Raw genomic sequence first — 27,574 nt, 5'->3', positions numbered from 1 at the left:
TGCTTATAATGATCATGAAATAAAGGAAATGACATTGCAGAACACGAAACTCCTGCAGAGAAAAGAATCCCTGTTTGTAATGTATTGAAAATCCTCCATCCCTCCAATCTCACCCGTACAGGTAACCCCTGCATCCTCCTTGTGCCGACAGTCACTCTGATTCAGTCTGGAGTGACAGCAGTCCCACAGGTGAAGCTCACTGCCCCTGCAGTTCACCTCATCCAGCCAGATGGCGCCACTCCCTGGTCCGAATGAGGCCTCTATTGCTGCACTCACTGCGTCCCCACAGCCCAGCTGTCTGCAGACCACCTGGGCATCCTGCAGGTCCCAGGAGTCGTCACAGACTGTCCCCCAGGAGCCCTCGTACCGCAGCTCCACCCGGCCAGAGCAGTTAGTGCCTCCAGCCAGGCGCAGAGCCTCTGATGATGAAAAACCAGAACAATGTAAGAACCTCAGAGATCTGATTGGATGCAGACCTTAAAGGAGCGGTGCCTGTTGGTTAATCATGGGGAGTGTTTGCTTTGCAACATTTGATTGAATCATCCTATGCTGAGATGATTACGCTTCTGGGGTCACAGTGGCTGTAAACTAACCTGTGCAGTGCTGCTGAGTGGGGTCCTCAGAACAGGGCCTGTGGGTGCTGGAGGCTGAAAAAACAGGATTTTGTTGAGGCTGCAGAATGGAGACCTGGAAACTGTACCTGACAAGACCTTTTATAACACTTCAGTTATTTTAACTGCTGCTGACACACACATTTAGACTGAAAGTTTTGTTACAGCTATAGGTGACTAGGAAGTGTTTCTTTTTTAGATACACTTTTGTGATATCTGGCAGAGTAAACACTTCTAGTTGAGATGTGGAGGATCCCCTGATCAAAAATAATTTCAAATTTTAACTTGGTATACCTAGGTAATTAAGCCATGGGTTGATGATTGTCAATAAGCAGTACAAAAACACACCGTATAAGATCACATGAAGACCACAGGGAGACAACATATTACTATTCAATATGACATATGACTTCTATGAGGTTAATTCTTCTTTGTGGTTAATTTGTTCATCATGATTTCTTGACCCTGGATAGGCTACAGCTCCCGTATGACTATAAATTGGAAGAAGTGATTAGAAAATGGATGGATGGAGAGATGATTTATTGAAGTCTGCTTTTGATGAATTATTAAAGCAGAAGGCAAAATTGTTTATTAAATTCTTAACATGTTCTTTGAATTGCAAAGCCTTTATTCCACTCCCTCATTAGCCTCTCATTCCACACAGTTCATATACGTTCTAGCATGGAAGAATCAATACAGACTTCTTTTATGACAGAGAAAAGCATGAGATCTTTTTACCTGAGCAGGTGATCTCAGCCACTTCCCGGTCTTCACACTCATTCTGACCCCAGGGGGAGGAGGGACACTGCCACAGGGTGGAGTCGTGTTTGCGACAGGAGACAAAGTCCAGCCATTTGGGATCTGGGCTCAGCCTGGAGTTTGTCTCTCTGATGGTGCCCTTGTCTCCACAGCCAAGCTGTTTACAGATCACTGCAGCTGTGGTGTCTGTCATGCCATTGGCACAGATGCTGCCCCAGGTGCCATTGTAGTAAACCTCTGCCTGTCCTGAACAACCTGCAGACAGCCTCAGCTGCTTGTGCTCTGGGAAGAAAGTGAGAAACCGAGAAAGAAATCACTCTTACATAAACAGCTTAACCTTATTTTAATACAACAGTTAAAATTCTCAAAAACAATATTGCTCTACAATATATTTCATATTTAGGTCTGATCTGAAGCATTTTTTTTTCATTTTTATGGATCAACATTTTCACACCTGTGAAAATAATGGCAAATATAAAAATATAATATTTTAATAATATTTTAAGTTCTCATAGTCTACATGTCGGTGATTTATTTCATCAAGTGGCACAATCAATTGTTGATATCCAATCCATATATACATATATGTCACTTAGCACTGACACCAAATATAAATGATCTCCAGAGTGAGTCTGTGCCAAGATTGCCTCCATCATCTGATATTCTTTGTCTCCCCACTCACTCCTGTCAGCACTGTAGGCTCCATATTGACCAAGAGTCCACTTTCACACATTACTCTCCACCTCCTCAGCCCCAGAAGCTTCAGTCTGTTTTTCTGAGGCCCAAATGAAATTTAAATTTTTGCTCCAGTTTTAAATCTTAAGCTTTTTTTCATTTTTCCTCTAGTATTTGTTTGTACTTGGCTCTGTCCATTTTTCCTATGGTCTTAATGATTTCCTAGTCCCTGCTGAAGAGAAGCAACACTGCCATGCTTGACTGGTTGGTAGTGTTTACTGGGGTATGTTGGATCTGTGCTTTGTATTTAGACCAAATATCCACATTTAGTGTTATCTAACCTCCACACATTGTGCTACATTTTTTTGCATGCTCAATCATTTTTTTTGGAAATCTCTTATGGTATTTGAGATGGGTTTTTGAATTCTATCCAAACTCCCTATGTTGAGGAACAGGGATATTTTCTAACTCATAGACATTTCCTCCCATCACAGCCTATTAAACTTCAGTTCTTTTAACTTTGATCCCTAAAAGGGATATGTATATTTTTTAAAGACTAAAAACATGTAATAACAATTTATTCTTTTACACAATTTTATTTTTTTATTTATTACTTCTTTGCACAGATTTCAAAACATAAAAAATATAGCCCTCTTACCTGAACACAGGATTCTCACATCCTCCTTGTGTCCACAGTCATGCCATCCCCACCCTGCTGAGGGACACTCCCACAGAGACGACTCGTTCCCCAGACAGCCCACCTCATCCAGCCAGATGGGTCCAGTTCCCTGGCTGAAGGAGGCCGGCACTGGGGCACTGAGGGCCGTCCCACACTGGAGCTGCCTGCACACCACCTGAGAGTCTGCCAGGTCCCAGGAGTCATCGCAGACTGTCCCCCAGGAGCCATTGTGATAAACCTCCAGCCACCCAGCACAGTCACCTCCTTCTCCAACAAGCCTGAGGGACAGCTGGTCTAGGAGCAGAGAGTCAGAGGTCAGGGGTCAGAGGTCTGCCTACTACTAAGATGTGAATATGACCTCTAGAGGGACACAATTTGCTAAGAGTTATGGTCTAAGAGGAACAGACAGTATTAGCAATAATACCTTTCTTTCTAGTATTAGAGTTAATAATAATAAAATTAAAATTGCATGAAAACGGTAAATTACAAATATAATTTCTATCTACTTGGGAAGGAATGATGGTTTTTTATACTGCCGGGTGTGTATTTGGGTGAAATATTAACATCTGTGAAAAACATACCTTTAATAAAAAAAAAAATAGAATGTAACAAAGGCTAGAAGTTATGAAACAGTTGCATCACTGAGTGGAAAGAAAACTGAATTTATTCAATAAACACAAAAAAGGGACAGTAAAAATTAAATCTCATTTGTTATTAATTGGTTTAATAATTTATCAACTTTTTATTTCCATCACCTTGAAGAAACTGATGATTTGTAAAGGAGGGATTTTACACACAAAGCCTCATGTGCACTGATTTGTATACTGTAAATGCTAAACAACTGAGATCCAGTCCAGTTCTACAGTCCAATTTGGAAAATAATTTGATGACCCTGAATATTAGTGCATGACACAGCTTCTAGAAAACAATTTGCCTCTTCCTCTCAATACTGCAAGTTCATAAGTAATGTTTATTAAATGGGATATCAGATATTTGGATGATTTAAACCAACATTCACATTCTCAAGCCATTTCAAAGTGTATTGATTAAACTGTTCTCACCTACAGCTCTAAATTGCTAATGAACAAGAAGCTTAGCACTCACTAGAGCAGAGCAGGGCCACTTCCTGTCCAGGGCTGCAGCTGACTGTCTGTGGAGAACTGCAGTTCACCAGGTGAGACTCATCCCCAGAGCACTGAATACCTGTCAGACACACAGCACTGTCACTGTCCCATACAGAGAGGAGTTATAGACTTATACTACAGAGCACTGAATACCTGTCAGACACACAGCACTGTCACTGTCCCATACAGAGAGGAGTTATAGACTTATACTACAGAGCACTGAATACCTGTCAGACACAGAGCACTGTCGCCTGTCCCATACAGAGAGGAGTTATAGACTTGCACTACAGAGCCACAGCCCAGCTGTCTGCATACTACAGAAGCCTCTTTGTAGCCCCAAGAGTCCATGAGAATGGTCTTCCAAGTCCTGTTGTATTGAACCTCCACCCTGCCTTCACAGTGACTCCTTCCTCCAGTTAGCCGGACATCCTGGGCTGCAAGTACAGGCCCTGAGATAAAAATGTCCAGAAAAAGTATTTATTCTCTTAATTCTTACACTTTTGCAGAAATTATCTTGTGGTAGCACACATCACAACATGTGGGAGAAAACACAATATTTCCTTTTTCTGGAAAACCCATGTTAGATATTTCCCAAGTTGTAGTATATATTTTGCTTCTATTTTTTCTGACAATTAATTCAGTTGTGTAGAGTGAGGACTATATATTCAAGAATTTATCCGAATAAATACAAGTCCTCTTTAAAAAAATAAAAGCTAAGCTTTATTGTCATGATCCAAATTGTGATTTTAAAGATCTTTTTGATACAAAGTATTTGAGATATTTTAGTATATTGAATGACACAGTGGAAGGAATCCTCCCCTGTTCACCACTAGAGGGGCCCTAACACCACCAAGGCAGGCCTCTAAATTATTTCTCTCTCCCTGATTGTCACTATCATCAGCATCCTCATCTATCATCAGCACCACCTGAGCTTCTAATTGAGACCCCTACATTACATTCTTATGTGAACTAATTTGTCCTAGAACCACGCTGTTACAGGTATACAGGTCAGGCACTCTTTTTATGTATAAAACATGTAGAGAATTTTTTCTAAAGTTTTCTCTTGATCATTACCACACCCCCTATTTAACCTTAGTGAAGAACCCTAATTTTTGAGCGACTACACATTGGCTCTCTACCTCCTCTCAAGGTGTTGACCCCCTAGCCTGTGAAAAGGCAGTTACTCCTGTGATGCCACAAGGGGTGTAATCCTTGAAGGATGGTACTTTACCCAAAGCATCATCCATTTTACACAGGCATTTGCTCATACCAAGATGGCAGAGAGTGAATACCAGCACACAAAAATATTGTTAGCCAGCAGGGATCAGCTGCTATCAACTATCAAGCATGAACATGGCCAATAGAAAAGGTCTGCTTTCTTCATAATAACAGTGTCACAAAGTACAGAAAAGACAATTAAACACACCAATAAGCTTGGCTTTTTGAGTTGAGTTGAGGGAAAACACAAAGACAGTTAGGAGCTTGAACAAGAACTAGGTTTATTTTTGTTTATTTTCTGGTGATAAACAAACCAGACTGAATATCAGTTTTGGGGTGTGTCTGTGTATTTTTATCTGTCTATTTTTCATGACCAGTGATGACTACGCCCCCACAGCATCACAATTTACCTTTATAAACCCTGGGACTAGCCACCTTTATAAATGTATCTCTTTTTGCCACCTTCCTCCAAACTCACCAGAGCAAACAAGCCCTGCATCATTCCTGTGAGAGCACATAGCCCCCCCCAGGGCAAATGTTGCACACAGAGATAAGTGAGCCTCGCTGCCATCACAGAGGAAATGATCTTTCCACACTGAGCCCTCTCTGTGTCCAAACCAGGCCTGTCCTGGAACTGCTACAGCCACCCCACAGCCCAGCTGCCGGCAGAGAACACTGGCGTCTCTCAGGTCCCAGTACTGGTCACACACTGTCCCCCACTCGCCGTCATACTGCAACTCCACTCGGCCAGAGCAGGTGTCTGAGCCATTCATCAGCCTGAACCCTGTGTATCCTGCACAGGAGAAACAACAGGAGGAGGATTGAGACTCCTTGTGAGGGAAAGGAGTTGGTAAATTAGCCTGCCTTCTCCTGTGCTGACCACACTCTTATTTCCAAACTGGAAATTTCAAAAACTCAAACAATGATTGTACAAATCAGTGTTCCTATAGTGTAAGTTGGAATTTGGAGAGACTGGTTTTACCTTTTCAAAAACAGGTCATGTGTTAAGCCTCACCACTACTCATGTGCTCTAATTCTAGGGTTTCTCCACTGATCTCCAAGCAAAATTAATCAGAAACACTGGGACCAAATTATAATTTTTAATAGGGAAAACTCCAGCTAGCACAAAACCTTGCAGTCACAAAACTCCTATTGGCCCCACAAAATATTTTTATTTTTTTGAGAAAGTGTGAACTGATGCTCTCACCTGAACAAACAACGCTCACATCATTTTTGTGGGTGCAGTTCTGGTGCTGTCTGGTGGAGGTTTGACAGAAGGTCAGGTGGGTTTCATTGCCCTGGCATTGGATCTTTTCTGACCAGACAGGACCCTGCCCCTCTCCAAAGTAAGCTCCGCCCAAGACAGCTTTGGGAATCCCACAATTCTCTTGTCTACAGATGACCTCTGCGCCCTGCCAGTCAAAGTCATTCTCACACACTGTGCCCCAGGTCAGATCAGGCATAACCTCAATGCGCCCTGAGCAGGGATCACTGCCATCCACCAGCCTCACTCTGTAAAGATCTGTATTTACAAGCAGAAACAGAACTATAATGAACACTTTACAACTGAAGGAGGATTAAACAAGATAGAGTAACTATTGAGATATAAAGCTGTGACAGATCAGGTGAGCTTTTAGATCTATGGAAATTAGTTAAAATTCCTATGTGAGGAAGTGTAGTGTGTTGGTGTGTGAGGAGGGGAAGTGTTGGTTGGTGATGAAGGGAGGTGTGTTGTTAAGTGATGAGAAGAGGTGTTTTGGAGAGTGCAGAGCTGAGGAGTGTTGGTGACTCAGGAGCTGTGTGATGAGATGACTGATATGTTATGAGATTAATTTGTTATTGTGTTATCGGGTGAACTGAATCTATTTGAGAGTCTCAGCAGAAGTGTGTTCAACTCACCATCATAGCATATGAATGGAGCTCGGACACTGCAAAAAATATCATCCCATTTTCCCCTTTTACTGTCCTGTAGGTACACAGCAGCACAATTTTGAGTTCCTCTGCCATTGTTGGGTTCACCTGTGTCCCAGTTCTGGAATGAAAAGCTCCCCTCATCTGACCATTTCCAGTTCCCCCTGTAGAGGCCAATCCACACCTCATTGCCCCTCGCTGTATCTTTGATCTTCTCATTCTCCCTCTGGCTCCTCACACTGACCAGGTCTGTGTGCCTCTCTCTACAGAATCTCTGAGCCTGAGGCCAGCTTCTTAGTTCCCGGATCAGAATGTATGTCACTGCATCAACTGTTTTATCTGAATATACAAAGGGAATATGAAAATATTATGTTTTTTTAATTATATGTAGTATTTTTGTTTAAAAATATAGTTGCAAAAATAATTTCTTATTTTGTTTCTTAGATAATTTTTTTTCAGTACCCTTAAACTTTATTTCTTAAATCCTTACAAAAGTAGAGGTTTATGCAGATGCTGTCATGGTTAACTCTTCATCTGTCAAGTTATTGTCCCACTGTAATGAAGCCAATTATTTCAAGTGTAACCAGGTGACAAAAAGTGTGTGGTGCACGAGTTGGATATATTAGTATTGTCAAGCAGGTTCCCAAGTACAAGTTGCTGTCTTTCTGTCCCGAGCATCATTTGGAAACTCTGTGACAATAGCTGAAACGAGCACATCCCTAATTCCAACATGGCCAGCCTGTCACCCTGTCAGGGAAGACCATGTGGTAATCTTTCTCCTTCGTTGTTATTCACTTGATTCTAGTCACACAAGCCAACAACTCTTCACTTTCTGTCTTCATTAGTCATCAGGCACTAGAATAGTCAACCCCATTAACTTTGTGTTGAGAAATACTTGATCTACACTTTACTAATCACTACTCACAGCCAGGTTTTCAATTGACTCTCCAATTAGACTAGTCCATGCCACCAAGTCCCAGTCTTCACATGAACTCAGCTCTAGAGCTCTTACTCTGCATCAAGCACCATTTTTTTCACTAAGAAATTAGTAACTTTGCCTATCCTTATTTCTCTCTGCTCATCGTGTTTGGCTGACAGCTCAATAATCAGGTGATTTGTTGTTTTCTCTCTCACACACTCTGTGATCTCTCAGCTGGCTGCTGATGTCAAGACAGAGAGAGTCTTTAGGACTCAACCGGTGTCAACTAGACTCCTCTCTCTTCTCTGTGGGAGGAAAATGCACTGTCACACTAACATGCAATGCACACTCCTTGAGGTCCAGTTCCAGGACCATTTTTTGTCAGGCCTCACTCGCTTTGTCCTTCAGGTCTATAACCCAGCCCAATCCATTCATGATAAAAACTCACTCTTCCTCCTTCCAGCCTGGAGTCTAGACACAGACTCCCTCCTACCTGGTCTTATAACAGCTCCTGTTAACAAGCTCCTGTTTCTCACATGGACCAACACTGGTAATGGGAAAGTGTGATTTGTCAGCCAGGAAACTCTCAGCTCTCTGTGACAGGTAACCTGGATTGAATTTGAATGTGTAATTAAATAAGGAAATATTTTGTGACAGAGGACGAGTCAACCATGACTACAGCTGTGTGAAACATTAATCATTTTTAAGGTGTTAGTAATTAAAAAGAGACAGGGGTGGTTACCTTGATAGCAGATGAAGTATTTGGTGTAACTGCAGGGCCTATCACTCCATGTACCTTGACTATCCATCACTGCACAATCTTCATTCTTTGACTGGTGATTGTTTGGTTCCCCACTACGCCAGTTGCGGAACCTAGCCTCACCCTCACTGTAGAAATCATTGCCTGTCAGGGACCACTGCCATTCTACATATAGTCCTATCCAGGCCTGGAATACTGTGTCTGCATTGCTGAGAAGCCTGTCTAGCTTTTCCCTGCTTTGGATGGAGGCCAGGTCAATATACTTGTCTCTGCAATAACGCTGAGCATCGGTCCAATTCAGAGGTGTGCTCACAAAGTGATACTGACGTGTGCGACACAAGGAGAATTTAAGGAGCCCTGGAAACACACAACACACAGAGAGATTCAGATAAGCATTGCAGCCACACAAAAGTCAGGATGACATCAGTGGATAAGGTTGGTGCATGGCAGAAATCAGCTTTTCCACTTGTCTAATACTGATTGTTTTCTTTCTAATACTGTGTTTTATTTCTTCTCTTGTCAGCATGGAATAAACCTATTACTTGTTACTTTGCAGCCTACGCATGCTGACGCAGCTACACACCTGAACTAATACTGAGTCATGTCAATGGGCTTTATATTTGCCTTCCACAGAAAGAAATTTGATATCTGATATCTGTTTGTTTAATGTGTTCTTCACAAACACATTGTTTGGTGTATTGTCATAATCTTTTCCAGCTACAGATGGCTGTCCATTAATGGCGTTAGTGCTTTTTCATTGCCTAGTAATTCTAATCTTCCTGCTTATAACCTTCGTGTTGGCTGTTGTTTGTATCTCTTTATTATCTAACAATATTATATATATTGTATGAAGGGAAAGATATTTTTAAGTAATTAATAATTAATTTTAAATAATGTATTCTGTATTTATATAATTTAATACTATACTTATTATGTATTTAAATAAATAATCATTATTTTTAAACTATTATTTAAAGTTAATAAACAAATAACGGAGATCAAGATATGTAGCAGAAAACACTGACATGAGAACAGCAGGATGAGAAACACACTCTTCTCCATGCTTCTGGATTTCCAGTCTGGAATGTATAGAGCAATAAAGATATCAGGAATATAGAAAGAGGGAAAAAAACAATAACATTTTGACTTCAGAATCTAAACCAAATTCCCTACAGGATTACCAGGGTTAACTGTGTTTGTATCCCAACAATACAGGAGATGATGATGATACCAATAGGCACTGGTATCACTCCAGAGCCTCCTGCTGTCATGAACACTTGAAGGCAACGTGAGACATTTATAGTGTTATAAAGTAAAAGGAAGTTTAGTAAATTCATTTACAGTGCCTTGCGAAAGTATTCGGCCCCCTTGAACTTTTCAACCTTTTGCCACATTTCAGGCTTCAAACATAAAGATATAAATTTTTTATTTTATGTGAAGAATCACCAACAAGTGGGACACAATTGTGAAGTGGAACGAAATCTATTGGATTTTTGAAACTTTTTTAACTAATAAAAAAATGAAAAGTGGGGCGTGCAAAATTATTCGGCCCCTTTACTTTCAGTGCAGCAAACTCACTCCAGAAGTTCAGCGAGGATCTCTGAATGATCCAATGTTGTCCTAAATGACTGATGGTGATAAATAGAATCCACCTGTGTGTAATCAAGTCTCTGTATAAATGCACCTGCTCTGTGATAGTCTCAAGGTTCTGTTGAAAGCGCAGAGAGCATCATGAAGACCAAAGAACACACCAGGCAGGTCCGTAATACTGTTGTGGAGAAGTTTAAAGCCGGATTTGGATACAAAAAGATTTCCCAAGCTTCAAACATCCCAAGGAGCACTGTGCAAGCGATCATCTTGAAATGGAAGGAGTATCAGACCACTGCAAATCTACCAAGACCTGGCCGTCCCTCTAAACTTTCAGCTCAGACAAGGAGAAGACTGATCAGAGATGCAGCCAAGAGGCCCATGATCACTCTGGATGAACTGCAGAGAACTACAGCTGAGGTGGGAGAGTCTGTCCATAGGACAACAATCAGTCTTACACTGCACAAATCTGGCCTTTATGGAAGAGTGGCAAGAAGAAAGCCATTTCTCAAAGATATCCATAAAAAGTCTCGTCTAAAGTTTGCCACAAGCCACCTGGGAGACACCCCAAACATGTGGAAGAAGGTGCTCTGGTCAGATGAAACCAAAATCGAACTTTTTGGCCACAATGCAAAACGATATGTTTGGCGTAAAAGCAACACAGCTCATCACCCTCAACACACCATCCCCACTGTCAAACATGGTGGTGGCAGCATCATGGTTTGGGCCTGCTTTTCTTCAGCAGGGACAGGGAAGATGGTTAAAATTGAGGGGAAGATGGATGCAGCCAAATACAGGACCATTCTGGATGAAAACCTGTTGGAGTCTGCAAAAGACCTGAAACTGGGACGGAGATTTATCTTCCAACAAGACAATGATCCCAAACATACAGCAAAATCTACAAAGGAATGGTTCACAAATAAACGTATCCAGGTGTTTGAATGGCCAAGTCAAAGTCCAGACCTGAATCCAATCGAGAATCTGTGGAAAGAGCTGAAAACTGCTGTTCACAAACGCTCTCCATCCAACCTCACTGAGCTCGAGCTGTTTTGCAAGGAAGAATGGGCAAGAATTTCAGTCTCTCGATGTGCAAAACTGATAGAGACATACCCCAAGCGACTTGCAGCTGTAATCGCAGCAAAAGGTGGCTCTACAAAGTATTAACGCAAGGGGGCCGAATAATTTTGCACGCCCCACTTTTCATTTTTTTATTAGTTAAAAAAGTTTCAAAAATCCAATAGATTTCGTTCCACTTCACAATTGTGTCCCACTTGTTGGTGATTCTTCACATAAAATAAAAAAATTATATCTTTATGTTTGAAGCCTGAAATGTGGCAAAAGGTTGAAAAGTTCAAGGGGGCCGAATACTTTCGCAAGGCACTGTAGCAAGAAAAATATGCATGGTTTGTAAAGATACTGTAACAAAGGACTGGTTGGATAAAAGTTGCACAACTAAATTGGAACAATGAATATACAGATGTAGCCATTCAGAATGCGCGGTAAAACCCTGTGATCTCTCTACTGTGCATGTTTAAATGTGCTTAATATGGAATATTAATATGGAATTTTACAACTAAAGAAAACTTTTGGCAGCTGAGCATAAAAACAACATGAGCATAATGTCTCTGAACATCAAAAACTATATTAATTTAGGAATATAAATATTATACACAAACTGTATATGGCTAGTAGTGGTACCTAAAAAAAATACACAACAGTATTCCACCTTCTTCATAAACATGCATTCATGCATCAAAGTCTTTAACTCAATCACTTACTCTATTTATTTTGAAAAAGATTTTATATGTGCTCGTTCCAACTATATTACATTGATATACAGATGCAGCCATTCAAAACGAGGGGGGTATGCTGCGGTAAAACATGGTGGGCATTTCGCATCACAACGCATCATATCACGTCAAACCATACAATACCACAGTTATGATAATAGTATCAGGAATAACCATGAGGTTGCGCTAATAAAACTTAACCTCTCATGTACAGCAGTTGAGCTGTCACCAGAAAACACATGGTTTCAAATCCTGGTCACTGCTGAGGGACAGTCTTTTTCCAATTAAGAATTTAAGTTGTTTGCTCTTTAGACTTTTAATCATTTTAAACTGTGTATTACAGCATGTTAATCATTAAACATTAAAAAGTTGGTATATTTTATAAAAGCAAGATTGCTCAGTTGGACAAAAGTACACAACCTACCACCTTTATCATAAATATTTTAATTATGCAGAAATATTTTATGCATCAAAGTCTTTAAGGAAGATATTACTAATAGGTTTAATAATGAATGACCTTGGACATGCTGTAAGCTCAAAGTATTACAGTGGTCCACTTTCTTTGTAACTGTCTTTGTAAACGAAAAGACTTTATTTTTTCATTGACAAAAAGTAACACCACGATAAACCACCATAAACAATATTAATTTAGGAACATAAAAATATAATGTAAACTGTATATGGCTGGTATTGGTAGTTTAAAGAAAAAATATTCGGAAATGTTTTTATGTGCTCCTTCTGAGCATATTAAGTTTATATACTTTGTGAAAAGTCATAATGTTTTAACCTTTTCTGTGAATACGCTCATTATCGGAGAACACAAAAGCATAGTTTTAGAATTTGATTAATAGGGAATATAATATGTAATTGCGTATCTAAAGAAATTAACAACGATATAATTATATTCATGTACTGTAGCTCGAATAGTAGTATAATACACTTTCTATGGATATGTGTGCTTCTACGGAACGCGGAAACACAGCCACAAGTAACATTAGCTAGCAAAGAGAGGACATTAGCTAGCCAATATGATAAATATAATGGAAAAAAGCAATTCGGAAAGAAGACCTGCTGATCTGTTCTACATACCAGGAAGAGAACAGAATATTATTTTTTGTGTTCGAAATGTGTGTTGTCTTTATGAAATTCATATATTTTAAATGTTTAATTAAGAAGAAAAAAACGTACAGCGTACGCAAAGATTCTAAGCTGATCACGAGGAAGAAAGATCACCTGTTTTTCGCGCATAAAAAGTGGTTATTAAATGGGTGAGCTGTTAATAACTGGAGTGAACTGGGTGAAAACTCCAGCTGAATCCCCAAATTTAAATCCAATAGAGATGGTATGGCATTCCCTGAAATGGCATTCAGAAAACGGCTAAACCCAGCACAAAGCAAGAACTGATCAATCCGATTTACAAGTTCTGGGAGGAAGAACTGACAGAACAAAGTTGCAACAATTTTATTAACAGGCTGTTTCGTGTTCTTCCTAAGATTGTTGATTAACGGAGGGGGGACATTCAGGAATGTGAGTTCTGTCGTGCATTGTCTGATTGTGAATAAATAAAAGCATTTTATGAAACACACGTTTGTGATTTTAATCAAGATGGGGTAAATGGGGACTCTCTATTATACTCTCTTTTATAAAATTAACAAGAAACAAAACAAAATATAAAAAAAAGATACAATCTACAGACATATCACAGATATTTACAACAAAGACATATCATAAAACATTTACATATACTGTTAATTTATTACTTTAAATATATACTTTAAATTACTGTAAATATATGACAAATATATTACTTTATTTTGTATAGCACCTTTAAAAGTAGCATTTCAAAGCAAAACAGGATTCTGGCTGTCAAATTCTGAACATATTGGAGATTACCAATTGATTACCAATTTTGTGGAGTGGTGTCATCTTAACCATCTCCAGCTTAACACCAGCAAGACCAAAGAAATTATCTTCGACTTTCGAAGGAATAAGTCTCCGCTGAACCCTGTTTCCATCCAGGGTGAGGACATAGAGGGCGTACATTCCTACAAGTACTTAGGGGTACACCTGGATGATAAGCTGGAGTGGTCTGGTAACACTGACGCCCTGTACAAGAAAGGTCAGAGCCAACTCTATTTTCTTAGGAGACTCAGGTCCTTTGGTGTGCGGGGAACACTGCTACACATTTTTTATGAATCAGTGGTGGCGGCGGCCATCTTCTACGCTGTTGTGTGCTGGGGCAGCAGCATCATGACAAAAGATGCAAATAGGCTCAATAAACTCATCAAGAAGGCTGGCACTGTGCTGGGGATATTTAGCAATAGAGTGCTCCAGCTACGATGTTCAAGGGAACGTTTCCGCAGGTCTTTCCTCCCGGCGGCTGTCAGGGTATATAACACTGCCCTAGGCTCGGACTGTTAGCCCTTCATTTGCTCGTCTATGGACAGCATGTTGCTCCATTGTACTTTTTGGACAATCAGTCTGTATAAACCTATGCACATTTTGCACATATTTTATTGTTTTTACAGTGACTATGATCAGCACATTTTGCACACACCTATGTATTTATTTATTTTTATTTATTTTGTTCTCTTTTGTTTTATAACTATTCTGATGTCTGTTTTGCTTGTCTTGGGCTGGACTGCTGTAACACATCAATTTCCCTACGGGATTAATAAAGTATTATCTATCTATCTATCTATCTATTACTCAGTGTGGATTTAATTACCCCAGTGAACAGGATGTGCATTTATTAATTCCTAGTTTCTCCAATTCCCTTTAAAAGAAACTATTATTCCTCAATGCAGAGTACTACATGGCCAGTATTTGCATACTGTATGATATTTGTGATTTAAACAAATTAACACAAGCAGCTTTTGGGGATTTAAGTGTTGGCTGAGTTATTGCACGAAGTAAGACTAGAGATGTTGTTAGGAAAAAGATAATTTGGGGAAAGTTGAGGAATACACTGATAACAAGAACACTTCCTAATGATTTTAGGCATAGTTTTGACAAAATGATGGGAGATGTTATAGACTGCAGAGGAAGATGATGAAGTTAACAGACTGTATGTTTACATAGATACTGAAATGAGGATTGTATTTTAGATTTTGTGTAGTTGCTAGTATTGAACTGTGTGTTGGATGCACATGAATTGAAGGAATGGCCAAACATAGCTGATGCTGATCCACAGAGCCAGGATCTTAAGATGTTTATATTTAGAGGCAATTTGTTAAAATACCTAACTAGGTATGGATACTGATGTGAAAGAGAGGTGGAAAGAATGTTTCCTTAAGCCAGCACTATAAAATTATTTATCCTCAGTGAGATTCTGCCATCTCATAGTTGGTTTCTAACACTGTGTATAGTTCCATCCACACAGTGCCTTTACTTTCATCCATTTTCTAATCTATTTGGATCCTATCCCAGCAAGCAACGGATGCAAGGCAGAATACACCCTGGACATAGCACCTGTCCATTACAGGACAGACAAACAGACACAAACACACACACACCAGGGCCAGTTTTCCCATAAGCCAATTAACCTACCAGTATGTTTTGGACTGCAAGAGGAAATCATATCACATGTATGGAGAAAACCCACGGAAATCAGAGAGAGCATGCAAACTCCACACACACAGGACGGCAGGAATTGAACTTAGGGCCCCAGTGCTGCAAGATAGCAACACTAACCACATTACCACCATTAGAAATGGCTGCATAGCTTAGTTATCTTTCTAATTCACAGGTTTGCATGCAAAATTTAATTTTGAAACCCACTGAGACATCTGGTACTATTATTGTATTTATGAAAAAAAATGCAAAAAGCATGCTAACAACTGTGCCATCCTATGCCTTAGTTAATACATTTTATTTTTTAAGAACATTTTACATTGTTAGCAAAATATTTTGAATTACATTTTACCCTATTTTTTCTTTAATTTTGTATTTAACTTATTTTCTGATTTAATGTATATTTGAACAATGAAAATATATATTTTACAAGATGCAGGGAAAAGTGCAACAATTTATTACAGTGCTAAATTTAATATTATTGATTACTTATAGTAAAACAACTTTCAGCGTACACAAAGATCCCCAATTCAATTGCAGCCTAAATGTTAGGCATAGTTTTTGCCTTATCTGTCTGCTGCTAAAAAATCATGGCCGGCTTTTCAATAGCAGCAGACAGCTCAGCGTATCAGGGAAGAAAACAATTATCTGCTGTCTGCCGCTGAGGCTGGGAGAGAAAATCACTCCTGGCTTTTCAATAGAATTGCATTAACTTTCTAATGCGTCTATCACATTTCCTGGCGTATTGTGTTAATTTTCAGTATTTTATATTGTGTTCGATTCAAGTAAAGAAACATTTCCTAGATATTAGCTCATCAGTATAGTAGACATTTATCTGTACGATTGTCGGGACAGACAACTTACTACACTATAGCTTTGGTAAAGAGATGGACTATGGCCAAAATCAAGAAGACTCTCTCACACCAAATAATGAAGATGAAAAGAAATGGGAAGTCAACAAGAGACATTGTACAGCATTTTTCTTCCATGGACGTCTTTGTTTGTGAAAGCACAGTGAGACGACATTAAAAGAGGAAAGCAGACAAAGGGAGCACTTTGGATCAAGGCATTGTTTCTTTCAGGACAACAATCCGAAACACACAGCAGCAAAGGTGAGGCTTAACGCAGAGGGAGTAAACTGGGTGAAAACTCCAGCTGAATCCAATAGAGATGGTATGGCATTCCCTGAAAGACTATATTTGGAAAAAGGCAAAACCTAGCAAAAAGTGAGAACTGATCAATGAGATTTACAAGTTCTGGGAGGAAGAACTGACAGAACAAAGTTGCAACAATTTTATTGACAGACTCTTTCATGTTCTTCCTAAGATTGTTGAGCGCAGTGGAGGACATTCATGAATGTGATTTCACAGATGCTTTTGTAGTGTCTTGCATTGGCAGATTGTGAATCAATAAAAGTATTTAATTAACACGTGTTTGCGATTTTAATCAAAATGGGGGTAATGGGGACTCTCTGTTATAAACGTAAATGTAAAGCCCAAAAATAAATACACAGTAATAAATAACATGTTCTACATTGACCTTGTTATTAAGTGATAGACAAAAAGCAGGGCAATGACTTTCTCTGCAAGCTAGTCGAAGAAGTAAGTAGGCAACTCAATGCTCGAAGCCCAGCAACAACAATAATTATTACAGTGTGTATTCTCCTGTCACGACATAAAATAGTACAATGCAGGGTACATAACATGGTTATGTATCAGGAATGTTTGCAAATGTTGAGATAATTGTGCAGCATATGTTTTTGGGAACACATTAGTTTCCGAGCAGTTAATTGCTCACTTCTGCTGCCATATATTACCTATTAATCAAACTCTAAAAAGTATGCGTTTTTTTTACTGTGATAACGAGCGTAAGCATTCGCAGAAAAGGTTAAAACATTATAACTTTTTACAAAGTATATAAACTTAGTACAGATGCAGCGGGGTATGCTGCGGTATAACTCGGTGGGCGTGTAGCAGTATACTGCATCATACCATATGCAAATTAGATTATGTTAATAGTATCTGGAATCACCTTGTAAAACTGGCAGGTGGAGCTAATAAAGCTTAACCTCTCCTGTACAGCATTTGAGCTGTCACCAGAAAACATCCATTTCGAATCCCGATCACTGCTGAGGGACAATCTTTATTCATTTAAGTTGTATACTCTTTAGACTTTTAAATTTAAACTGTGTATTACAGCATGTTCATCATTATACATTAAAAAGTTGGTATATTTTATGAAAGCAAGATTGCTCAGTTGGACAAAAGTACACAACCTTCCACCTTCATCATATCACTAATAGTATTAATAATGAATGACCTTGGACAAGCTGTAAACTCAAAGTATTACCCTGGTCCACATTCTTTGTAACCATCTTTGTAAACAAAAATACTTTATTTTTTCATTCACAAACACCACCGCATTTAGTTTATCCAATCATGTATTTGTTTCCAATCATACAAAGTAAGTCTTGAGATTCTCTGATTCACTGTGCCTTTCACATGCTCATAAACGATATTAATTTTGGAACATAAACATATTATGTAAACTGTACTGTATATTGCTGGTCTTGGTAGTTTAAAGAAAAAATACACACCAGTATTCCATTTCTCCCTAAACATTTTAAGCATCAAAGTCTTACATGTGGTTATTTCGGAAATGTTTTTACGTGCTCCTTCTGTGCCTGTGGGCACTTTTCCTGTCCGTGGGGGAGGGCGGACTGTCTTTCATTAGAAGGTTAGCCTATTCTACACTGAGAATATAGAGGGGGTGGAGGTGGTCTTTTAATTAGTATTACAATTTGCACTGATTCCCTTGCGAAGATATGGACATAAGAATATTTGTGCATGGTAAAAAAAATGGCATTAAGCATTTAAACTTAATATGGTCAGTAACTGTAAACAGTAACATGCTCAGAAGGAGCACGTAAAAACATTTCCGAAATAACCACATTTATTTTTGATTGGTTTATTATTTTGGCTTTGATGCTTTGTCTTTGATTTGAAACGAATGTGTGATCAGATCAACTAAATGCTGTGGTGTTACTTTTTGTCAATGAAAAAATAAAGTCTTTTTGTTTACAAAGATGGTTACAAAGAATGTGGACCAGGGTAATACTTTGAGTTTACAGCTTGTCCAAGGTCATTCATTATTAATACTACTAGTGATATCTTCGGTAAAGACTAACAGCAGGAACATTTCTATTCTTTACTCAGCAGCTTATTAAAAACAGGGTGTTCAAACCGTGTTTTTACACAGAAGAGTGACACAGCTTCGCGTTGTGAATCTATTTTTCTGTGTTTACAAAAAAAGTGGAATACAGTAAAACTACCTGCTATATAGATACATATTTTTAGATATTTAGATCCTTAAATTAATATCATTAGTAATTTCTTTAGATACGTGATTCCATACTATATTCCCTATTATAAAACTGATAATTCTGGTCCTGAAATCTGATTGGCTGACACACATTCGAAGAAGTGCTATATTCTCTCATATACACACACCCAGGAATTTTGACTTCACTGTGTGATACAGAAAGTTTAAAGACTACTTCGTAGCGTAGATAAAAAAGCTTGGATTCTCATGTATCTGATATCTTTTTCTGCTGTCTTTGTTGCGCGCTTGAGGATCCTTGTGATATTTTGAGCTCTCGTTGAATGATACTTGTCGCATAGTTTAAATCATTTTCATTCTTAGAAATTATGAAACGCTCGGTTAAAAGCAAGGGAGCTTTTATGTCTGTTATAGTAAAAGAAAATGCCTGACGGAGTAGGGATTGGACAGTTTTTCAGTGCTTGTACAATCGATGGAAATCTTCAAATAAATGTACTAAAGAAATAAACAAAAAAGTCATTTATTCCTTTATCATATTGGCTAGCTAATGTCCTCTCTTTGCTAGTTACTTCTGACTGGGTTTCTGCGTTGCGTAGCAACGAGGGACTATATTCTCAGGTGGAGGAACGTAAACAGCTTAATTTTCATGTTAAATAAATTTTAAAAATTAAAATTAATTCTATACAGCAATCACATATTTGGGGACCGTTTTATAAAACTTTGATGCTTAAAATGTTTAGGGAGAAATGGAATACTGGCGTGTATTTTTTCTTTAAATTACCAAGACCAGCCATATACAGTACAGTTTACATACAGTAATATGTTTATGTTCCTAAATTACTATTAGTGATATCTTCTGTAAAGACTTTGATGCATAAAATATTTCTGCATAATTAAAATATTTATGATAAAGGTGGTAGGTTGTGTACTTTTGTCCAACTGAGCAATCTTGCTTTTATAAAATATACTGACTTTTTAATGTTAAATGATTAACATGCTGTAATACACAGTTTAAATTTAAAAGTCTAAAGAGTATACAACTTAAATTCTTAGTTGAATAAAGATTGTCTCTCAGCAGTGATCAGGATTTGAAACTGGATGTTTTCTGGTGACAGCTCAAATGCTGTACAGGAGAGGTTAAGCTTTATGAGCTCCACCTGACGGTTTTACAAGGTGATTCCAGATGCTATTAACATAATCCAATTTGCATACGGTATAATTTGATATACTGCTACACACCCACCGAGTTATACCGCAGCATACCCCACTTGTTTTGAATGGCTGCATTTGTAGAAGTAAAAGAAAATGATTAATGTTGTTTTATTTTAAACACTAAGTTATGAACGCAATTGGTGCTTTAAAGCCATTGTGCATTACTGAGCTCCGCGCTTTCTCCTTTCCAATGCGGGCAACACGCTGTTTTCAAAGCCTCTGATTGGGGAAAAAAGACCTGCTGATCTGTTCTAAATACCAGGAAGACAACAGAATATGATTTTTTTCTATTCCAAACGTGTGTTGTTTTTATGAAATTTGTGTATTTTAAACGTTTAATTAAGAAGTAAAAACCTTCCAGCGTAGACAGAGATTCTAAGCTGATCACGAGGAAGAAAAATCACCCATTTATCGTGCATAAAAAGTGGTCATTAACTATCGAAACCTGTTTTTATAGCTTTTAAAGTCGTGCAATGCCTAAGTAGGAACACATCATTATATCTTGTTTTTTATTTATTTTTTAAGAACTAAAATAATCGTTTGCCCAGACTAATTTTAAAAACCTCTACTTGTGAAACTTTTCACAGCCTGTACATAAAATTATTATTAAAAAGCTTATTAAAAACAGCCCTCGTGGTGTTCAAACCAATTTTTTTTTACACAGAAGACTGAAACAGCTTAGCGCTGTGAATCTGTTTTTCTAAGAAAACATGTGTCCGTGGGGGAAGGTGGAGTGTCTTTCGCTGGAAGACTTGTCCTATTCTACTTTGAAAATACCTGTGAAACCGGTTTAATTTGGCACAGCCAGCACTCCCAGAGAAAGAGAGAGAGATGAAAACCGCACAGCGCCAGGCGAATGCACAACATTAATGTAGGGTTTTCGGGCTCACGTGGATTTACGCCCTACAACCTGCGGTACCACTGTGTACATACAGTACAAACATGTTGTGATATGTAGAAATATAAAAAATGTCAATATACTGTAGTGTCTATAGTATTTGCTATTTTAGTTTTTCAAAGAAATGTTTATTTGTTAAATGAAACCTCATAGTAACTGCTGGATTTGAACACCTGACCTCACGCTTATAAGTCAGTCACTTAAGCTGTCACGCCACCTGACACATACCAAAACAGCAATACACATATCAATATAGAAATATAGTTATACCATTATTAATTTATTTAGATACGCAAATCCATATTATATTCTCTATTAATCCAGTTCTAAAAGTATGCTTTTGTTTATTCCGATAACGAGCGTATTTGCAGAAAAGGTTAAAACGATCAATTTTTCATGAAGTATATAAACGTACAGTAATATGGTCAGAAGGAGCAGGTAAAAAAGTTTCAAAATAACCACATGTACTGTAAGACTTTAATGCTTAAAATGTTTAGGGAGAAATGGAATACTGGTGTGTATTTTTTCTTAAAAATACCAAGACCAATCATATACAGTACAGTTTACATACAGTTATATGTTTATGTTAATAAATTAATATCGTTTATGACCTTCAGATGCATTATTCTCCTATTCTTTTTATGCTCAGCTACTAAAATGTCCCTTTAGTGGTAAAATTCCATATAAATATTCAATACTAAGCGGATTAAAATGTGCACAGTAAAGAGATTAAATGATTAAATCTTTTCACTACCACCCAATGCACCACGAGTGCCCCTGTGTGTCATTTTTTCCAGCCAATCACGTACTGTGGTATGGCACGGTGGCGCACGCGTAGATGCCCGTGGTATGGGTTTGTACCGTGCATTTTGAATGGCTGCATCTGTATAGTCAGAAGGAACACGTAAAAACATTTCCAAAATAACCACAGTATATAAATGAATAAAAGACTTTGATGCTTAAAATGTTTAGGAAGAAAGTGGAATTCTGGTGTGTATTTTTTATTTAAACTACCAAAACCAGCTACAGATGCAGCCATTCAAAATGCGCGGTAAAAACCCGCGGTACAGTAACCTACCCACAAGCCACCGCAGGGCACCGGAGGGCACCGCGGTAAGTGATTGGCTGGCCAAAATGACCGACAGGGGCACTCGTGGTGCATTGGTTGGTAGTGCAAAGATTTAATCTTTTAATGTCTTTACTGTGCACATTTTAATCTGCTTAGTTTTGAATATTTATATGGATTTTACCACTAAAGGGAAATTTTAGTAGCTGAGCATAAAAAGAAGAGGAGCATAACGCATCTGAAGGTCATAAACGATATTAATTTAGGAACATAAACATTACTGTATGTATGTAAACTGTACTGTGTATGGCTGGTCTTGGTAGTTTAAAGAAAAAATACACACCAGTCTTCCATTTCTCCCTAAACATTTTAAGCATGAAAGTTTTATGAAACGGTACCCAAATATGCAATTGCTGTATAGAATGAATTTTAATTTAAAAAAATTATTTAACACGAACATTAAGCTGTTTACATCTTCCGCCTGAGAACAGTCACCCGTTGCTACCCAATGCAGAAACACAGCCACTAACTAGCAAAGAGAGGACATTAGCTACCCAATATGATAAAGAAATAAATGATTATTTTGTTTATTTCTTTTGCACATTTATTTGAACATCTCCATCGATTGTACAAGCACTTGGAAACTGTCCAATCCCTAGTTCATCAGGCATTTTACCGGTCTGGCGCCGGTCTGTGTCTTCTAGGATATAATGCCAGCGAACTCTTGTTTTTATGTCCACTATAACAGACAATCTCCTTTGCTTTTAACCGAGCGTTTAATAATTTCCTAAAATGAAAATGATTTACTTTATTTCCCTCACGGGATCAATAAAAGTATCTATCATCTGTCTAAACTATGGGACAGAATTCTGGGGTCTCCCCATACCAGAGATTATGGTAGGGCTTCAGAATGGTGATTGGCTGACACCATCTGACACCCCTCTGATTGGAGAAAAAAGACGTGCTGGTTTGCTATACATACTGTACCAGGAAGAGGATTTCTTTCCATTCAAAACGTGTATTTTAAAAGTTTAAGAAGTAAAAACCTTACAGCGTACACAGATTTCTAAACTGATCAGGATCGTTATCTTTGTCTTATGCATAATAATGTTCACCGCTCTGTCCAGCAAATTAATAATAAACTTTATTTTATATAGCGTTTTAAACGAATAAGTAATTAGATTGCTCATAAACCTAATCACTTGCTTTTTCTTTTTATTTAGGCTCAGATTTCAACTATAGATCGTATTATTAATAACCATAATAACAACCAACCAACAAAAACAACCATATAAACATAATACCAACCAAAAACATAGATAACAACCACAATACAAAATCAAATATATCAAACCATTTTACTCTCGCAAAGTCCTCCAATTATCATAATCCCGCCCCTTATGCAAAACCAAACCTTCCTCCCATCCCAGTTTATCCTGTTTATCATAAACAAAATCCACCTCAATTTTCAACATAAAGCATTACACAAAATCAATACCTCAACACTCCATACTCAACAACGATAATTCACAAACAGCCAGAACATGTAACTACACATTCCCAAACAGACCTAATTTCCATAGCCCCGCCCCTTATGCAAAACCAACATCCCTCCCCTGTTCTCTCTCTCCCCTGGCGGTTGTAATTGTTTTTATTTTCAAATAAATTTTAGCAAAGTCATGTATTTTAAAAATCTTAGGATTTTTATATTTATGTCTTTATTTAGTGGTTTCATTAGTGACAAAGGCTAAACTTTCTTGGAAAAATGTCTTTTATGTAAACCATGTTTGCTATTAATTCATTCAGGGCTAAAATATGTTCATTGTATTCTAATGAAAGAAGGGTTCCTTTCGCCGTAGTCGGGTTGAAATTAGAAGCTTGCCACGCCCGGACTGTTACACCAACGCATTAGCATGTTAAAGCGATTTCATTGAGGAGCCTAGCCTTTAACTAGTAAGTACTGTACTTACTGGGTTTTTGAGGGGGGGGGGGAGGTGTCTTTCGCTGGAAATCTCGCCTCCTACTTTGAAAATACCCGTGAAACCGGTTCAATTCGTCACAGCCAGCACTCCTGCAGAGAGGGGGGTTGTACTTGCAGTGTATACAGTACACGCGTTATGCTCTTCGTTAATGTCTAAGCCGGAACATATCATTATATCTCATTTTGTATTTCTTAAAAAAATATCGTTTTCCCAGCCTAACAGTATTGTTTTTAACCTGTAAAGCGCTTTGAGGAGCCACCTTTAAAGGCGCCATATACAATAAAGTTCATTATTATTACTATTGTAAATTTGCTGGACAGAGAGGTGAACATTATTACACAGAAGACAAAGATAGCAATTTACGTTGCATTGTGTATCGTGCTGCTTTAATACAGTTTTAAATAATTGAAAGTCTAAACAGTATCATCTTTATTTATGGGTTTTAAATAAAGGTGATTTAAACGCGATTTAAATCAATATAAATGTTTATATTGTAACGCATAGGTGACTATTCATTGTTATTAAAATGACTTAAATTCGATCATGTTGTGATATTTAGAAATATACATTTGTTTGGTGCGAGTGAAGTTTTATTTAATCTCTGAGCCATACTGATTCTTCTGGAAGCCAGTTTCCGCCAGGGAGTAAAAAAAACAACACACTATGGTATTCTCTCCGATGCAGTGCAGTTAAAAACATACCTCTGATGCTGCTCCTAAATGAATATCGTTTATGACCATCAGAAGCTTTATGCTCCTTTTCTTTTTTCCAGTGGATTGAACAGGGAGAGGCATTTCATGATGTACTTTTCACTGATGAAACAACAGTGGCTCTGGAACAGTTTTCAACCATGTCGTTTTATAAAAAGGGGAGATATGTACACGTTACTGAAGCTAAAAGTTTAGCCTTTGTCACTAATGTAACCACTAAATAAAGACATATAGAAATCCCTACGTTACAGACTGTATATGGCTGGTATTGGTAGTTTAAAGAAAAAATACACACCAGTATTCCACTTTCTCCCTAAACATTTTAAGCATCAGAGTCTTACATGTGGTTATTTCGGAAACGTTTGTACGTGCTCCTTCTGACCATGTTACTGTTTACTGTTACTGACCATATTAAGTTTAAGTGCCTGTGGGCACTTTTCCTGTCCGTGGGGGGTGGACCGTCTTTCATTAGAAGGTTAGTCTGTTCTACTCTGAGAATGTAGAGGGGGTGGAAAGTGCCCGCGGTCATTTAATTAGTATTAAAATTCGCACTGATTCCCTTGCGAAGATACGGACATAGGAATATTCGTGCGTGGTCAAAAAATGGCATAAAAACGACAAAGTGAAGGCTGTGAAAACATTCACAATGTACTTTATACACAAAGCAAATATACCCCCCCCCCTCTAAATTCAATTCAAGCTGCTTTATTAGCATGACAGATGGGTACAATCAGTGTTGGGTATTTACTTTGCTTTGAGATGCCACTTTTAAAGGTGATATATAAAATCAAGGCTTTAACTTGCTTTAACTCCGCAAGTCTGAGTTCTTGTGTCTGTCCTATCCGAACCCGAAAGTATTACAATATGTATCTTTATAGCAGGTGGTGTACAGCTTTTTAGTATAGATTACACTTTTCTAAAATGTATTTAAAAAATAAAAACGATTACAATCTAATCTTTCCACGTTTGATCCCAAAATAAATCTAAACGGGGAGAAAGCTATGCTGAAAGTTTATTAAGATACTTAGAAGACAAAGATATCAATTTATGTTGCATTTGTCTGATTGTGAATCAAAAAACACATATATTTAAACCCGCATTTGCGATTTAAATCAAAACGTTATTTAAATCAATATAAATGTTTATATTGTAACGCCTAGGTGACTATTCATTGTTATTAAAATGACTTAAATTCGATCATGTTGTGATATTTAGAAATATAAATTTGTTTGGTGCGAGTGAGGTTTTATTTAATCTCTGACTCAGTGATGGCCTGGCATGGTGAGGTGCGCTGGCAGCTATGTGGTGTTACGCAGTGGTGGCCTGACACGGTGAGGTGCCCTGGCAGCTGTATGATGCAGTGGTGGCCTGGCACGGTGAGGTGCACTTGCAGTTATGTGATGCAGTGGTGGCCTGGCACGGTGAGGTGCGCTGGCAGCTGTGTGATGCAGTGGTGGTCGGGTATGTAGAGGTGCACTGGCAGCTGTGTGTTGTGACGCAGTGGTGGCCTGGCACGGTGAGGTGCGCTGGCAGCTGTGTGATGCAGTGGTGGCCGGGCACGGTGAGGTGCTCTGGCAGGTGGGTGATGCAGTGGTGGCCTGGCACCGTGAGGTGCGCTGGCAGCTGTGTGGTGTGACGCAGTGGTGGCCTGGCACGGTGAAGTGCGCTGGCAGCTGTGTGGTGTGACTTCACCGTGCCAGGCCACCACTGCGTCACACCACACAGCTGCCAGCGCACTTCACCGTGCCAGGCCACCACTGCGTCACACCACACAGCTGCCAGCGCACCTCACGGTGCCAGGCCACCACTGCATCACCCACCTGCCAGCGCACCTCACCGTGCCAGGCCACCACTGCATCACACAGCTGCCAGCGCACATCACCGTGCCAGGCCACCACTGCGTCACAACACACAGCTGCCAGTGCACCTCTACATACCCGACCACCACTGCATCACACAGCTGCCAGCGCACCTCACCGTGCCAGGCCACCACTGCGTCACATAGCTGCAAGCGCACCTCACCGTGCCAGGCCACCACTGCATCATACAGCTGCCAGGGCACCTCACCGTGTCAGGCCACCACTGCGTCACACATATTTCAGCGCCATATATTTCATGGATATTATGGAATATAATGGATGGATATCTTAGTTATCTTTCTAGTTCACAGGTTTGCATGCATAATTTAATTTTGAAAGCCACTGAGACATCAGGTACTACTGTTGTATTTATGAAAAAGAAACAAATCAAAAAACATACTAACAACTGTGCCATCCTACTCCTTAGTTAATACATTTTATTATTCATAAACAGTTAACATTGTTAGCAAAATATTTTGAATTATATTTAACCCTATTTTTTCTTTAGTTTTGTATTTAACTTATTATATGATAGTCAGACTTAATGTATATTTGAACAATGAAAATATATTTTTACAAGATTTTACACTAAGCACTTAAAATTAATATGGTTAATAATAGTAAACTGTAACATGCTGTAACAAGATCGGTTAAACTGCGAAGAAAATGCTTTCAGAGAAAATGTTTCAGGTGTGAAGAACATAGATCTCCAATGCAATTTCAACCAAACCTGTTCCCACACACCCTGCCCCCACTACCATTAGAATATACACAAAGCACTCAAATCTTTCGAGCTAATGATCAGGTGACCCGAGAGAGAGCGTGAGAAACACCAAGGGGTGCGGAACCAGGGAACTATTTACATGGAAAACGGGCGATCTCCCCAGACTGTCCGCCCGTTT

General features: G+C 38.7%; 2 protein-coding genes across 2 annotated transcripts in view; both read right to left on the bottom strand.

The window, feature by feature from the left end:
* The window catches only part of LOC148825446 (scavenger receptor cysteine-rich type 1 protein M130-like), a 305,154-nt gene extending 303,860 nt beyond the window's left edge, over positions 1 to 1,294 (bottom strand). Inside the window, exons 1-3 of the mRNA XM_088926315.1 lie at positions 1,285 to 1,294; positions 594 to 647; positions 114 to 419 (exon numbers count right to left, since the gene is read on the bottom strand). Coding sequence (XP_088782441.1) covers positions 114 to 419; positions 594 to 647; positions 1,285 to 1,294 — 370 coding nt within the window. The remainder of the gene's footprint in view (positions 1 to 113; positions 420 to 593; positions 648 to 1,284) is intronic.
* Positions 1,295 to 1,317: 23 nt separating this feature from the next.
* On the bottom strand, positions 1,318 to 9,221 carry LOC148825445 (antigen WC1.1-like). Its single transcript, XM_088926314.1, has 9 exons — positions 9,218 to 9,221; positions 8,780 to 9,013; positions 7,029 to 7,316; positions 6,274 to 6,588; positions 5,545 to 5,859; positions 4,076 to 4,282; positions 3,829 to 3,927; positions 2,704 to 3,018; positions 1,318 to 1,652 (listed from the first exon to the last, which is right to left on the bottom strand). Exons 1-9 carry the CDS (start codon positions 9,219 to 9,221, stop codon positions 1,318 to 1,320), a joined length of 2,112 nt encoding a protein of 703 aa, XP_088782440.1.
* Between the last annotated feature and the right edge of the window lie 18,353 nt (positions 9,222 to 27,574).

Source organism: Atractosteus spatula, chromosome 10 (assembly GCF_055471065.1).
Source record: "Atractosteus spatula isolate fAtrSpa1 chromosome 10, fAtrSpa1.hap1, whole genome shotgun sequence".
NCBI lineage: Eukaryota > Metazoa > Chordata > Actinopteri > Semionotiformes > Lepisosteidae > Atractosteus > Atractosteus spatula.
This window is presented reverse-complemented; position numbering and strand designations above follow the sequence as displayed.

Excerpts from the sequence above, each read along its gene's own strand:
- LOC148825445 (XM_088926314.1), bottom strand. Across the intron at positions 4,283-5,544 it reads TGCAGGGCTTGTTTGCTCTG|CCCAGGATGTCCGGCTAACT; the intron begins GTGAGTTTGGAG and ends CTGTACTTGCAG. Across the intron at positions 1,653-2,703 it reads TGTGAGAATCCTGTGTTCAG|AGCACAAGCAGCTGAGGCTG; the intron begins GTAAGAGGGCTA and ends CTTTCTTCCCAG.